This window comes from Lepidochelys kempii, chromosome 13 (assembly GCF_965140285.1).
Source record: "Lepidochelys kempii isolate rLepKem1 chromosome 13, rLepKem1.hap1, whole genome shotgun sequence".
NCBI classification, from domain to species: Eukaryota; Metazoa; Chordata; order Testudines; family Cheloniidae; genus Lepidochelys; species Lepidochelys kempii.
The window spans coordinates 41,300,822-41,315,664 of NC_136392.1; the positions used below are offsets into that span (position 1 = coordinate 41,300,822).

The following is a 14,843-nucleotide window of genomic DNA, read 5'->3' on the forward strand; positions in this document are numbered from 1 at the left end:
AGGGAACTGCGCTCCTATCTTCCTTCAGCATTTTTTGCAAATCTCCTTCATGGAGCATGCAAAAAGTTGAAAACATATCAAGTTGCCTAGGGGATTTGGACACCCAAATCCTGTTATTTTTAATGGGAATTGAGTTTTCAAGGGTAACATTTTCAAAAGCACCCACAAGCTAGATTTGTAAAGGTATTTAGGTTAATTTAGGCTGGTTTTATAGGTATTTCAAGATGTAGATAGAAAAGGAGGACTTGTGGCACCTTAGAGACTAACCAATTTATTTGAGCATAAGCTTTCCTGAGCTACAGCTCACTTCATCGGATCCATACTGTGGAAAGTATGCATCCGATGAAGTGAGCTTTAGCTCACGAAAGCTTATGCTCAAATAAATTGGTTAGTCTCTAAGGTGCCACAAGTCCTCCTTTTCTTTTTGTGAATACAGACTAACACGGCTGGTTGTTACTCTGAAAGATGTAGATAGGCACTTGGTGGGGATTTCAAACCTGTCCAGATGCATTGATTTCAATGGGAGTTAGATATGTAGGTGCTTTTGAAAAATCTTACTAGACACCTTTCAACAGCCTTTATCACCTAAATACATTTAAATCTGTATCATAGGAGCTGAAGCCTCATTGAAAGTCGATGGGACTGACTGACAATCATTAAGTATCTAGGTGATTTCAATGGAAGTTAGGCACATAAGACTTTTGAGCATCTAAGCCATGGCTGCTTTTGAAAATTTTACCCATAATCAACCAAGGACTGTTCTGCTGTCAGTTTCTATACACAGCTGGATATTTCTGAACAATAAAATCAACCTTTCAACCACTTTACCCTTCCCCAGAAGCTGAAAAATACACTTGATAAATACTTACTTGGTTCAACTCTCAGCTGAGTGCCTTTCCCAAAGACCAAGGGCAATGTGTTAACACACTTCAAAGGGTCCCTACAAAAACTTACATGTTCCATCTCTCTCAGAGGAATGCTGGAACTCCATGAACTGACTCACAAACCCCAGATTTTTTCCCTTTAAATTAGAGCCCCACTTTCCAAAACAAAAATCAACAACCACCACCTAATCCAATTTCTTCAGTTTACACCCAAGAAACTCCAGACAAAGAAATCCAGCAACAAGCTGTAAAGTTGTTCCATTGATTCACCCCATATTTCAACCCTCTCTGAAAACTTTAATTACTTTTCTAAAACAACCTTAAATTTCCTGGGTGACATTTTCCCCGTCAGCCGGGCAATTTGGACATCCAATTCCCATTCATTCTGAAGGAACTTGGACATCCCAGTTGCTTAGGCAGTTTTCAAAACTTCACCCCGAGGTTATTGAGCCATTATTTCAGGAAGATGAAAAACACTCACGCTTCCTTTTGGGGATGAATTACTTACTTGGTTCCACAGTCACTTTGGTGCCTTTCCCGAAAATCAGTTTCTCATACTCCACAGAGTTAGAGAGTCATCGCAAAACCCACCTCGCGCATCAGCATTGAACCCTGGGGCCTGCGTTCTGAGACTGACCTAAAACCGTGCAAATCCACGGAACTTCAGTGGCGCTGAGGCATTTTTACACCAAGTCTGGCTCAGGTTACCACACCCTGAGCTAGTGTGTACCGGTGTAACGCCATCGACTTCAGTAGAGCTACGCCAATAGATACGAGCCAAGGATCTAGACCACTGGCTCCACGGCGGCTACACAAATATGCACCAGCTCGCGATCGGGTCCACTCACTCCAATAGAGCCACACCCAATGTACACTGGGGAGGCATCTGGCCCTTTGACTCCTATGGCATGAAGCTGGTTTACACTAGTTGGGATTATGGGCCATTCGGTCCAATGGAGCTGTGCAATGCATCTGAGCATCCAGAGCTGAGTCTTCAGCTGGCAAGAAAATCCTCTCAAACCCCAGAAAGCAAAATCATTTCTTTGTGGAACCACGTAGCAATGCTCCCCTTCCCTTCTAGTGTAATTTTAAACATACAAAGCTTTGTACTTACCTGGTTCTACTTTGACAGTGGTCCCTTTTCCGAAGATCAGTTTATCTGTATCCACATTGTTTGTAGCCTGCTGAAGAATAGGTCTCTAGAGGAGCTCCGTAGACATGCCAAGACAGAGGATTAAAAACAGGACTTTATCCTTGCAGGACACATTATTCAAAGCCAGGAAGTGTGTAACATGTCCTATTTCTGCCAAAAATTAGAAAAAATCATTCTGTAGTTGAACGATTCCAAAGACTTTGTGCCAGAAGATGCTTCTCAGCTAAACCTTCTTTCCAGCTCTTAGGATATTGCTCAAACTGTTTCTTGGGGGTTACATGGAAATAGGAGAAAAAGAATAAAATGAACTGTAGTTACGCCTCTGAAATTTTGGGTTAGTGTGTTTTTTGCCACGAAATATTGCTTTTCTTGCATCTGCAGGTTTTTGTACGGCACTCTATGGAGTTTGTGTCACTGTGGTAGTATATCCCCCCACCCCACAGTGCTGCACCTCTTTACAAAAAACACCTCTTCTTTCTTACTGTACAGAGCTGTGAGAGTGCATGCAGCCATGTGACTTCCCAACAGACTGTTCCAAGGAAATGAAAGCGGTTGCTTACCACAGCTTCATTCCAGCCTCGGCAACATGAAGATGGGCCAAGGTTTTCAGACTTGGGGGAGCTAAAGCTTGAGTTCAAGACTGGCACTTTCAAAGGAGCCTAAGGAAGTTAGACATAGAGATTTTCAATGCTAACTAAGGTATTTGGAGACAGATTAACAGAGGTATTTAGACACCTAGTGGGATTCTTAAAAGGAGTTAAGTAGTTTAGGAGCCTAACTCTCATTGTAATCCATGGGAGTTAGGAATTTAGGGCCAAATTTGTAAAGATATTTAGGTGCCTGGAGAGATTTTCAAAAGCATCTATGTGCCTAAAGCGCATTGATTTTCAATGGGAATTACACACATGGAGGTGGAGTTATTATGTCAGTGTAGCAGAGCACTTACTTCCACAGCAGCAAGGCTGTAGTGTGGACACTGACATAAGTAGGTCAACATAAGCTGCCTTACATTGACCTAACTCTCTAGCCTCAGGCTCCCATGTCCCAAAATGACTTTTGAAAATGGGACTTAAGCTCCTAACTCACTCAAGTACTATTGAAAAATGTACCCCATGCAAATTTAAAAGCCTAGCTTTACTCCATCATTTTTAAAAGCCTCAGCCAAAACTTTCACAGAGTCGAACCAAGACTCCACCTGCAGAGTGTCGATGGTTGGAAAATGGGATTCCCTCCTCCCCCCCCCCAAAAAAAACCCAACAGTCTTTTAAAAACTTACAAAATTGACTTTTCAGTGAAAATATCAAAAAATGAAGTATTTTGTCCCGCACCAAAAAACAAACATTTTCACTCAGAAATTCAGATGTGGTGCCTCACGGGAGTTGTCGTTTGGCTGCCTCATGCTCCCCTTCTTTAAGGGCTGGACTACCTGATTGGACTACATCTCCCATGATGCTCTATGCCCCCCCCCACCCATGGTGAGGGGAGATGGCTCCATCATGGGAGTCTTTGCCCTGGTGCATCATGAGGAATGTAGTCTTCTGGGGAGCCTAGTCCATAGCGGGGAATGGGGACATGAAACAACTAAATTACAACTCACATGAGGCACAAAGACAGGATATCTAAATTGCAATATTTTGGTTTCAACCAAAATATTTCACTTTCACCAAAAATATTTAACTTTGGGGAGCATTTCCTTTTTGGATGAAAATTTTCATTTAATCAAAAACCCACTTTTCTATCACAGACGAGTTTGGTTGGAAAATTTTCAACCAATCCTACTGCAGTGGCATCAGTCTCACTTTTCTATCTTCATATTAGTTATTTTAAACCCTGAGCCAGCAAAGATTTGTGTATGTGCTTAATTTTAAGCATGAGAATAGTCCTCATGGACTTCTTTACAGAATTATTGCCTAAAGATATAGCAATTATTTTGAGAAGTCATGGAAGACGGGAGAGATTCTAGAAGACTGGAAAAGGGCAAATCTAGTGCCCATCTATAAAAAGGGAAATAAGGACAACCCAGGGAATTACAGACCAGTCATCTTAACTTCTGTATCCGGAAAGATAATGGAGCAAAGAATTAAGCAATCAATTTCCAAACATCTAGAAGATAATAAGGTGATATGTAACAGTGAGCATGGATTTCTCTAAAACAAATCATGTCAAACCAACCTGATAGCTTTCTTTGACAGGGTAACAAACCTTGTGGATGGGGGGAAGCGGTAGATGTGGTATATCTTGATTTTAGTAAAGCTTTTGATACTGTTCCACATGACCATCTCATAAATAAACTAGGGAAATGCAACGTAAATGGAGCTACTATAAGGTGGGTGCAAAACTGGTTGGAAAAGCATTCCCAGAGAGTAGTTATCAGTGGTTCAGAGTCATGCTGGAAGGGCATAAAGAGTGGGGTCCCACAGGGATCAGTTCTGGGTCCAGTTATGGTCAATATCTTCATCAATGATTTAGATACTGGCATGCAGGGTACACTTATCAAGTTTGCAGATGGTACCAAGCTGGGAGGGTTTGCAAGTGCTTTGGCGAACAGAATTAAAATTCAAAATGATTTGGAGAAACTGGAGAAATGGTCTGAAGTAAATAGGATGAAATTCAATAAGGACAAATGCAAAGTACTCTACTTAGGAAGGAACAATCAGTTGCACACATACAAAATGGGAAATGACTACCTCGGAAGGAGAACTGCGGAAAGGGATCTGGGTATCATAGTGGACCACAAGCTAAATATGAGTCAACAGTGTAACACTGTTGCAAAAAAAGCAAACATCCTTCTGAGATGTATTAGGAGGAGTCTTGTAAGCAAGACACAAGAAGAAAAGAAGTACTTGTGGCACCTTAGAGACTAACTAATTTATTTGAGCACAAGCTTTTGTGAGCTACAGCTCACTTCATCGGATGCATAAAGTGGAAAATACAATGAGGATGTTTTTATACACACAGACCATGAAAAAATGGGTGTTTATCACTACAAAAGGTTTTCTCTCCCCCCACCCCACTCTCCTGCTGGTAATAGCTTATCTAAAATGATCACTCTCCTTACAATGTGTATGATAATCAAGGTGGGCCATTTCCAGCACAAATCCAGAGTTTAACAAGAACTTCTGGGGGGGGGCGGGTGGTAGGAAAAAACAAGGGGAAATAGGTTACCTTGCATAATGACTTAGCCACTCCCAGTCTCTATTCAAGCCTAAGTTAATTGTATCCAATTTGCAAATGAATTCCAATTCAACAGTCTCTCGTTGGAGTCTGTTTCTGAAGTTTTTCTGTTGTAATATCGCAACTTTCATGTCTGTAATCGCGTGACCAGAGAGATTGAAGTGTTCTCCAGCTGGTTTTCGAATGTTATAATTCTTGACATCTGATTTGTCCATTTATTCTTTTACATAGAGACTGTCCAGTTTGACATGAAAGTTGCAATATTACAACAGAAAAACTTCAGAAACAGACTCCAAGGAGAGACTGCTGAATTGGAATTCATTTGCAAATTGGATACAATTAACTTAGGCTTGAATAGAGACTGGGAGTGGTTGAGTCATTATAAAAAGTAACCTATTTCCCCTTGTTTATTCCTTCCCCCCTTTCCCCCCAACTGTTCCTCAGACATTCTTGTTAAACCCTGGATTTGTGCTGGAAAGGCCCACCTTGATTATCATACACATTGTAAGAAGAGTGATCACTTTAGATAAGCTATTACCAGCAGGAGAGTGGGGTGGGGGGAGAGAAAACCTTTTAAAGTGATAAACACCCATTTTTTCATGGTCTGTGTGTATAAAAACATCCTCATTGTATTTTCCACTTTATGTATCCGATGAAGTGAGCTGTAGCTCATGAAAGCTTATGCTCAAATAAAATGGTTAGTCTCTAAGGTGCCACAAGTACTCCTTTTCTTTTTGTGAATACAGACTAACACGGCTGTTACTCTAAAGACACAAGAAGTAATTCTTCTGCTCTCCTCCACACTAATTAGGCTTCACCTCAGGTATTGTGTCCAGTTCTGGGTGGCACATTTCAGGAAAGATGTGGACAAATTGGAAAAAGTCCAGAGAAGAGCAACAAAAATGATTGAAGGTCTAGAAAACCTGACCTGTGAGGGAAGATTGAAAAATTGGGTTTGTTTAGTCTGGAAAAGAGAAGACTGAGAGGGGACATGATAACCGTTTTCAAGTATGTAAAAGGTTGTTATAGGGAGGAGGAAGAAAAATTGTTTTTCTTAAGCTCTGATGATAGGATAAGAAGCAATGGGCTAAAATTGCAGCAAGGGAGGTTTAGGTTGGACATTAGGAAAAAACTTTCTAGTTGGTTAAGCACTGGAATAAATTGCCCAGGGAGGTTGTGGAATCTCCATCATTGGAGATGTTTAAGAACAGGTTGGACAAACACCTGTCAGGGATGGGCTAGATAATTATTCCTGCCATGAGTGCAGGGGACTGGACTAGATGACTTCTCAAGATCCCTTCCAGTTCTATGATTCTATGAATATTTCTTGAGGTGTGCCAATCCCATCTTTTGGGACTTTAAAAATTAAGCCTGGATAAAAATACTAGCCAAAGACTTCTTCCTCCGTTGGGCCCCACAGAGGTGGACTAGATGAAAGAATATATTTTCATCTCTGAAATGTTATAATCTATCTATTCCCACACACACCGCTTGTGACCATTCTTGGGACACGCAGGGATGTGAGTCACCTTGTTGCCACCTGCCTTCAGTGTGGGGGAGTCTTGCCTGTTCCTGGCAGGGTGTCAGTTCCCGAAAAAAAACAGCCTCTCCTCTGGGCTATTCCAGCTGTTCCTTTGCCCTGCAGGTTGACAATAGCTGCACCCCAGCCCCTGAGTCCCTTCAGTATGTCTCCTTCTGGTGTCTAGGCCCTGATCATTGGATACCCACAGAAAGTCCCGATCCTCTGTTCCCAAAGGAGCAGCGTACCCCAGTTTACCAGTTTTACCTTAGAGCACTGGTTCTGGACCACACACAGCACCTGAGTTGGATGCTAGTAAAACAAAAGAAAAATAATTGAAGAAAGAACAGAGACTGAAATAGAAACTAGTGTGAGTGATAGCTACATGCAAAAGAAAATCATAAAATGTGAATTAGGGCCTACATTTATTAATAGTTACTTTCCTAGATAATCAAGTAGATTCTCTCTTTGAAAGTCAGTCTTGCTACCCCGCAGCTAGCAGCACTTGCTAGCCCCTAGTCTTTCATCAAGTTAAGTCCTCAGCAGTGGGTACAGAGGGTCTTTCTCTGCCCTGTGATCTATTGAATGGGTCTCTTGTGTTTGTTCACAGACAGGGCCATGCCATCACTGCATTGCTTTCACTTCTCACTCCCAAGTGGTTTTGATATTTACAGTTTGTCTTTGATGGTTGTCCATTGACTTTTCTGGATTGCCACAAAGTAGACAATTGAGCAATACATTACATCAATGGCTAGCCAGTGAGGGGTGTAAATTCCTGACCGCCTGAATGACCCATCACCAAGACATAGGATTTCCTGGTGACTCACTTTCCCTCCAAGACCATAAAGGCATAATTTTCAATATAATTACATTATTCCCTAAATAGAACCCATAACACATCTCACCATGACTATGGATAGCTATGATTTACAAGCTTTCATGCTCAGATGCTAGCATTTATGGATAAATACTGTGAAAGCTGTGTATTAGGTTTAGTGAATTTGTCCAGTCTGAGGCAAGTTGCCTGTAAAGAACAGGTAACCCTTTGTCATTTTGGCCCCCGTGTCACACCCTGTTATCTAGCTAGCTAACGAGCTATCTCACAGTGATCATAGTGATCAGGTTATTCACCACAGCATAGCAAGGTCCCCAAGAGATTTCAAGGAGTTCTCTGCCTTTTTTAACCAGGGGAACCTTTGCATGGAGTATGCCAGGGGATTGTTCATTTTGTTCCATTCTTTTGATTGGTTGGTTGGTAGGTTTGGTTTGGCTTTGGGGAGATTGGAAGGGGTTGGTTTTGTGCCGGGAGGGGGGGGAGGTTGTTTTGTTTTTATTTATTAGTTTTCTGTTCATTTTTTGTTTGTTTGTTTTTCTGTTTGTTTTTTATTGTGGGGTTTGCTGTTGTGGCTGTCAACTAGTCCTGGTGTGAAAGATTTATTAAAGAAGTCATTGTGACATGAAGTAAGGAGCATCACAGTGGGGTAGACAAATCCCCTTTGGAAGTTTGCTTCCCAGCCTGATCCTCCTTCACCAAGAATGCTGCCTTGACTCTAATAAATGGAACAACCTGTGCACGAATGTATCACTTTCTGTGGTTTAGATTAAAAGCAGCTGCCCTTTCATTATCTTTTTAACCTCCTTCCTTCGGTGCATCTAAAGATACAGTACACTCCACCTGCAGAAACTACAGTGTTGGTTTATGTACAGTAACTCAGTTATCTTCAATCACTGTGGTACGTAGTATACACAGTGATAAACCGCGCTACAAAAACCTCCCAGACTTCACTCTACCTCCACAGGACACAATCATGCATTCTCAAGCACCGGGTTTACCAAACCCCAGCTAGTCTGTAATTGCCCTGACAAAATACTGTGCTTATCATCTGAAAATAGAGATTCCATAATTACTTTTTTGAAAGATTAAGAGCCTGGCCCACAGCAGGTGTAAATCAATGTTGCTCCATTCAGGTCAGTGGATCCCTGATAATTGACATTGGCTGGGGATCTGACCCTAAGTTTCCTTTGTTATTTTAAAGAGGCATTTATAGAGAACTAGGCTGGGATTTTCAAAGGAGAGGAGGGGAGTTAAGCACCCAGATTACATTGACTTTCAATGAAAGGTTTGTCCACGAGTTCCTTTAGCTGCTTTGGAAGTTTAACCCTTAATATCCTGGGAATTTTCTTTAAAATAGTCTGATCTCTCTCTCCACCCGTAGGTATCTTTTGAAAAGTAGAGACCCAGACCTCATTGAAATCCTTTATGATCCTTTGAAAATCTTAATTTGGGGCTCAAATTTTCAGAGTTGTCAGGGACATTTGGGAGCCATAAAACAAACTTTTACCAGCACTCTTCCAGGGCAGCACAAAGAATGAGTCTGTGACACAAGAACTCTTTGGAGAGTTTAAAGTTAAAAATGTGGTTATTTGTGTCTAATAATAATAATAATTAATAATAATACAATTAATAGTAAAACCTATAATGCTTTTTCTTGTGTAGATCTCAAAATTATTGAACAAGGAGGTCAGTATATCATCCCCATTTTACAGATGGGGAAGCTGAAAAACAGAGAAGGACATGACTCTTGCTGGGTTGTTGGTTATTTGTTTGATTCATTATTTGCGTGGTGTTGGAGAGTTTGGCTGATTGACCAGTTGGGTTTTTATGTGGTTGCTCAATCACTCTTTTATCTGATTAGGGGGTGTCACGCTGTCTGCAGTGGTGCACAACCATGAGAGCCCACCTCAGCGCAGACGGCCAGAAGCAGGGCGGGCAGCCCGACTGGTGGTGTGTTCTATCATTACATTTCACAAACCCAATAATAAATGTGAACTCCTGAAGTACAAGGTCGCAGACAATCCCCTGAGGCACTCCAGTCTCTCTTGCACCCAGCCAAGCTGGACTATGTGATCAATGGTTACACCAAAAATCATAAATCATCAGGTTACACCCAGGCCCAGAGACCAGTCACTCAGTCAGGTTGATTAGCATTCGAGATCGCACACCAGAGACAATGCTGGACGCCAATTCTATAGTAAACTAACTAAAGGTTTATTAGCTAGGACAAAGGAATGAGAGTTACTGAGAGGTTAAAGCACATAAAAATATATGTACAGGTGAGTCATGATCTATGACTCCCAATGGTAGCAGAGATGTAGTAATCTGCCAGTTTTCCAAAGTCTCTTGGGGCTACCCAGAATAACCCTGGGGATCTCTGTCTTCTCATTAGAATTCAAACAGTCCAGAGGTGAAGATTTTTGCCTTGTGTCCATACTTACAGCATCTGCTCACAGGGTACGGGGGTCACCACCCACGTGGGCTCTTTCTTGGAGAGCAGTCTCTGCGTTTAGAGCCTTTGAGTTCCAGTCACCACCTACAGAACACTCCTTGCTTTGAAATTAGCACTTTCCTATTAAAGTTCTGCATTTGCATTGCACAAGGCTTCGTTCTCATTTGGTGGCTTATTTAATCACTGGGAGGGGGGGTATGCGCAAGGTACATGTTTGCTATTACATTATAGCAGGACACAGGTACGTGAAAACAATGCATGCAGCGTCCTATCAGTTTTCATGACGTTTAAACACCAACTACATTATAATATATCTAACAATCGCTTTAGTCTGTGGTAGTACACAGGTGAACTGGCCGGGCTTCCAGCTGTGAACTTGTAAGAGTGCGGTAAGGCCTGGGGCTTTGGCCTGGTCTGCCAGCTTCACAGGGCTTCGTTCTTTGTGTTTCCTTGGTTCATTATTCCTTTGACCATCGGGTTCCTTGCTTGATTTGCTGCTTGGTTTCTTATTTGTTTAGTTGATTTGGGTTATATACTTGATTGGTTTAATTTATTATTCATTCATTTTTAATACTTGATTGCTCACTTAGTGGGTTATTTGTTTGTCTGGTTATTTCTTTGGTTTCTTGACTGAGAATTTGGTTGGCTTGGGGGCTGATGTTTAGGTTGCTGGTTTGCTGGGTTGTATTACTTTATGAATTATTATCGTTGCTATTGTTAAAGGCACTGTATTGCTCTGGGGGTTGCCAATTACATTGTTATGACTGTTGTCACTGATAGTGTTGTTTTTATTCCCTTTGCTATTGTTGTTGTAACGCAGTGCTGTTGCTATTGTGTGTGTTTATACAACCTTATTAAATTCTTCTTTCCTTTTTATTATATGGATTTGTTTCTGTTTTGTCCTTTTCATAAATGAAGGGGATAAAATCACCCAGCCCCAACAATCTCTCTCCAGACTGTCTTTAAATCCCTTCCAGTGAAAAGAGGAAGTTCTGTGGGTTTTCTCACCTCTACCTGCACAGACCCCTCTTCCCCTGACTCCCAACCCCCACAGGGCAGTGGATGTTTGTCTGGGCTGGCCACACACCTGGGACTTGCCTGGAGAGCATGTTCCCATGCTGTGTGTCGTGGTTTGGTTCGGAGAACTCAGGGACTATGTCAGTCTGGGCCACCCTTCCCACAAAACCGCAAGCCTTTTGATTTCTCTGAAACTGCAGGGAAAGCTGCTGATGATTAACATTTGCAGTGTTTCTCCCATTGCTGTGCTGACAGGTCTTTGAAAAATATGTTCTTTTCAATTTGTTTCAGAACAAAAACTTGGCAGGAGGCGCTCACGTACCGTGATGGTAAGTGTGGCAGGAGAGAAAGAGAGAGTGTGAGAGTTTCTGCATGTGAGAGTTCAGAGGGAAGGAAAGAGACAGAGGCAGAGGTCCAGTTTAAGAGTTTAGGCAGCATTCAGAAGGGAATCTCAGGGTTAGATTTGTCTGCACCCTGGCCCTTTAAGGATCGAGGGCCTGCGAAGGAAGTCAAAGGGGCTCTGAAAGGACTCAGCAGCAATGGGGCTACTGCAACTTGAGTTTGTTTGGTTCTGGATAATAAGTTTAATAAAACTCCAGTTTTAAAACTCTCTTTGGTCTGAATGTAATGTTTCCATGTGGTTTCTTCTGAAGTCTCTTTAATCCTACTTCTGCCTTTATTTCCCTCTGGCATGAAGCCCACCCTCAGACACTCTGCAACTCCTCACGCCCCTCAGAGAGATCTTTCAGATTTTTGCCTCGCTCCTGCTTTGCTCCCAATCACTGTGTCTCCTATCCTCTGGCACAGTGATAGCTGGCACTGTCAGCACTTGTCAGGGCCCTCAGCTGGAAATAAAACTGGTTCTTGGAAGTGTCCCTGGAGATTATTATTCGGCTCTTCAATGATGGGCCATATGCAGTATCCCCCTTGGAATCAATCAGCCCCATCCATTCCAGCCCGTTCCTGGGACTCTGCTTGAACCAATACCAGAAGGTCCCTCCACCCGTGATGTAGGAACCATAGACAGCACAATTCAGTTGCAGAGTCTCTGAGGGCCGCACCACTGCTGGGCCAAACTCCACCAGTCTAAATGGGGGAAGGTCACCTAGAAAAATGGAGAAGGGGTGCAAAATTAATAGACCCACCCTGCCAGATTGTCTCCCCTGACACACACCCTGCAAGTGCATCCTCTGTAAAAAAAACTCACACAACACTGGGGTGCCCAGAAAACTCAGAAGGAGCAAAGATACTCCCATTTCTACCACTGGAGAGCAGCACAAGGTGGCTACCTGAGCTTCTGGGCAGAGAACATTTCTGCAGATCTGGGAGCTTCTAGATAGGAAATCCGGGGTGGTGATTGATCCTAGAAGGTTCAGCCAATGGGGGGGAAGCTCACAAGAAGAGTCTTGCCTATCTCTGTGTCTATCACACTTTTGTGTGTATCTGTCTGCTTCAAAGCACTCACATTAAACCCCAGATAGCTACAGCTCCATAAAAATCACAGACTCTTGTTTCAACTATGATTTTACGGTGGTAGTTATCTTGCTGTTTTGTGTGTGTGTGTGTGTACGCACACACACAGAGCCATGTATGAAGTCTGCCTACATAACATCTTCCCAACAGGGATGCTAAAAAATGGACTCATTAGTGAATACTCTACATGGGCCTCCAATGCATGGTGGAAACCACTGCTACTCTCTGCTTTGCTAAAAGGAAAGATTGATGATGATGATGGGGGTTTCTTTCCAGATGGGAAACTGAGACACCAAGAACACCTTTCTCATCCCAGAAAAGCAGCCTAACACAACTAACACACATTCCGGCAATGTGGCTTGTCTCTGCCTAGTGGCTAGAGCATACAATCAGGTTTGTGAGTGAGTTTTTGAATCAAAAGATTTTAAACTGTTTGCAAACAGACTTGGAGGAATACAATTTTTTAAATAATTTCCATGGGTAATATCAATGTTTATTTTAAGCATTTTTTTATATTTAGCTGTTTAAATTTTCACAGTTGTGCAAAATGATGGGTTTTAAGTCTTTTTATCTATTTAAATGTTCACAGTTTGGAGAAAATATGAGGGTCAGACAATAATTATTTAATGGCAGCAAATGTTGCAATTCAAAAAGTTCACACTTTATAACCATTAAAACACAAATGGTCAACATCACATGTCAAAATATACAGAATAAATAGCCTTAACGAAGACGCTAATAAATTCTCAATTGCTATTTTTCTTACTTTGCCTGTCTGTAAATGTTGATGATTATTCATGGAAATGTGTTTTCATCTGTTTGTGTGTGTACAGAGAAATCAGACATTTACCAACAGCTCCTGACAGAAATCGAACCCTTCCAAGCCGAGATAGAAATAATTTCTCATAGATTTTAAGGCTAGAGGGGCCATCTGCTCTCACCTCTTATTTAACACAGACCGGAGAAGTCTAGCCAGTGCCTCCAGCATCAACCCCAATTACTTGTGGTTGGCCTTTGAGAAAGAAACGCCCCATCTCTCTTTGAACCACTCCCTTTGCGCCCCACGCCCGGAGATGGGATGGGGGTAAACAGGACACAGCCCAGTAATGCAGGGGAGAGGCTGAGAAGAGTCAGGGGAGGCGGATGTGACTCTGTGGGTGTTGGTGGGTGTTTCTGAGAGTGAGCATAAGAACAGCCCATCTGGGTCAGAGCAAAGGACCATCTATGCCAGTGTCCTGTCTTCCGACAGCGGCCAGTGCCAGGTGCCCCAGAGGGAATGAACAGAACAGGGCCAGGAGGGAATGATCCATCCCCTGTTGTCCAGTCCCGGCATCCAGCAGTCAGAAGCTGAGTGGTACCGGGGAGGGGAGTGGGTGCAGGTGGGATATTTTTGCAGGCGGGTAGATGTGACTGTGGGTGTGAGGTTGTGGGTGGGGCACATTCTGGGTCTGGGTGTGAATATGTGGATGGGGGCGGGGGTTGACACTGTGTTTTCATTGGGTGTGAGTGCAGTGCTTAATTTGTAATGAAAGAGGTGCTGGGGCCCAAGCAACATCTGTACGTTCATAGCTGACACGGCAAACCAGAGGGGCCAGGCTCAGCCCTGGCACAGATTAAGCCCTGAGCGAGTGAGTGTGACTGTAGGTGAGCTGGGGGTTGTGTCTCTCTGTGAGAGGGCTAGGACTCTGTGGCAAGGTGGGGTGCTGAAGTGTCCGTGTGTGTCCTACTCTCTCTGGCTGGTAAGGAGAGTAGCTAACACCCTGGCCTGTGCGGTCCCTTCTCCCCCTATGGTTCAATGATCCTGTGAAATGTCTGCACCACCCGACAGCGAAGCCTACCCACCATTGCCTGTATCACTGCCCCTCCCCGTGCATGGGCCCCGCTGACATTTCGAGCCACCTCCTTTTTGTGCCAGCCCCCCCCCCAATCTCTGTCACTGTGTGTCCCCTGGCACAGTAATACGTGGCGGGGTCCACAGCAGTCAGGGCGCCGAGCTGCAGAGAGACCTGGTTCTCCGGGGCATCTGCAGAGATGGTGACCATGCTCTGCAGGGAAGGGGGGAAGGATGTCTGCCCCGTAGAGGGGTGTATCCACCCCAGCAACTCCAGCCCATTCCCGGGAGGCTGCCGGATCCAGTGCCAGTAGGAGTGCTGACTGTCACAAAGTCCCTGGGCGATGCTCTGAAATTGCTCCCCATGAAGCCAGGCAGGACTCTGGGGCAGTCGCCTTTCTGTGAGCAGCCTGTCTGCAGGACACACAGCTCACACAGCTTCCACCTTCCTGGGTCTGACCTCAGATGCATTCAGCATCCTCTGCCCCTCAGGGAAGCCAGAGGG

At 43.4% G+C, this 14,843-nt stretch overlaps 1 protein-coding gene across 1 annotated transcript in view; it reads right to left on the reverse strand.

Annotated features, from left to right (window-relative positions):
• LOC140896674 (immunoglobulin lambda-1 light chain) overlaps positions 1-14,843 on the reverse strand; it is a 165,965-nt gene that overhangs the window by 11,973 nt on the left and 139,149 nt on the right. Inside the window, exon 5 of the mRNA XM_073308646.1 lies at positions 870-927. Within this exon, the coding sequence (XP_073164747.1) occupies positions 870-927 (58 nt within the window). The remainder of the gene's footprint in view (positions 1-869; positions 928-14,843) is intronic.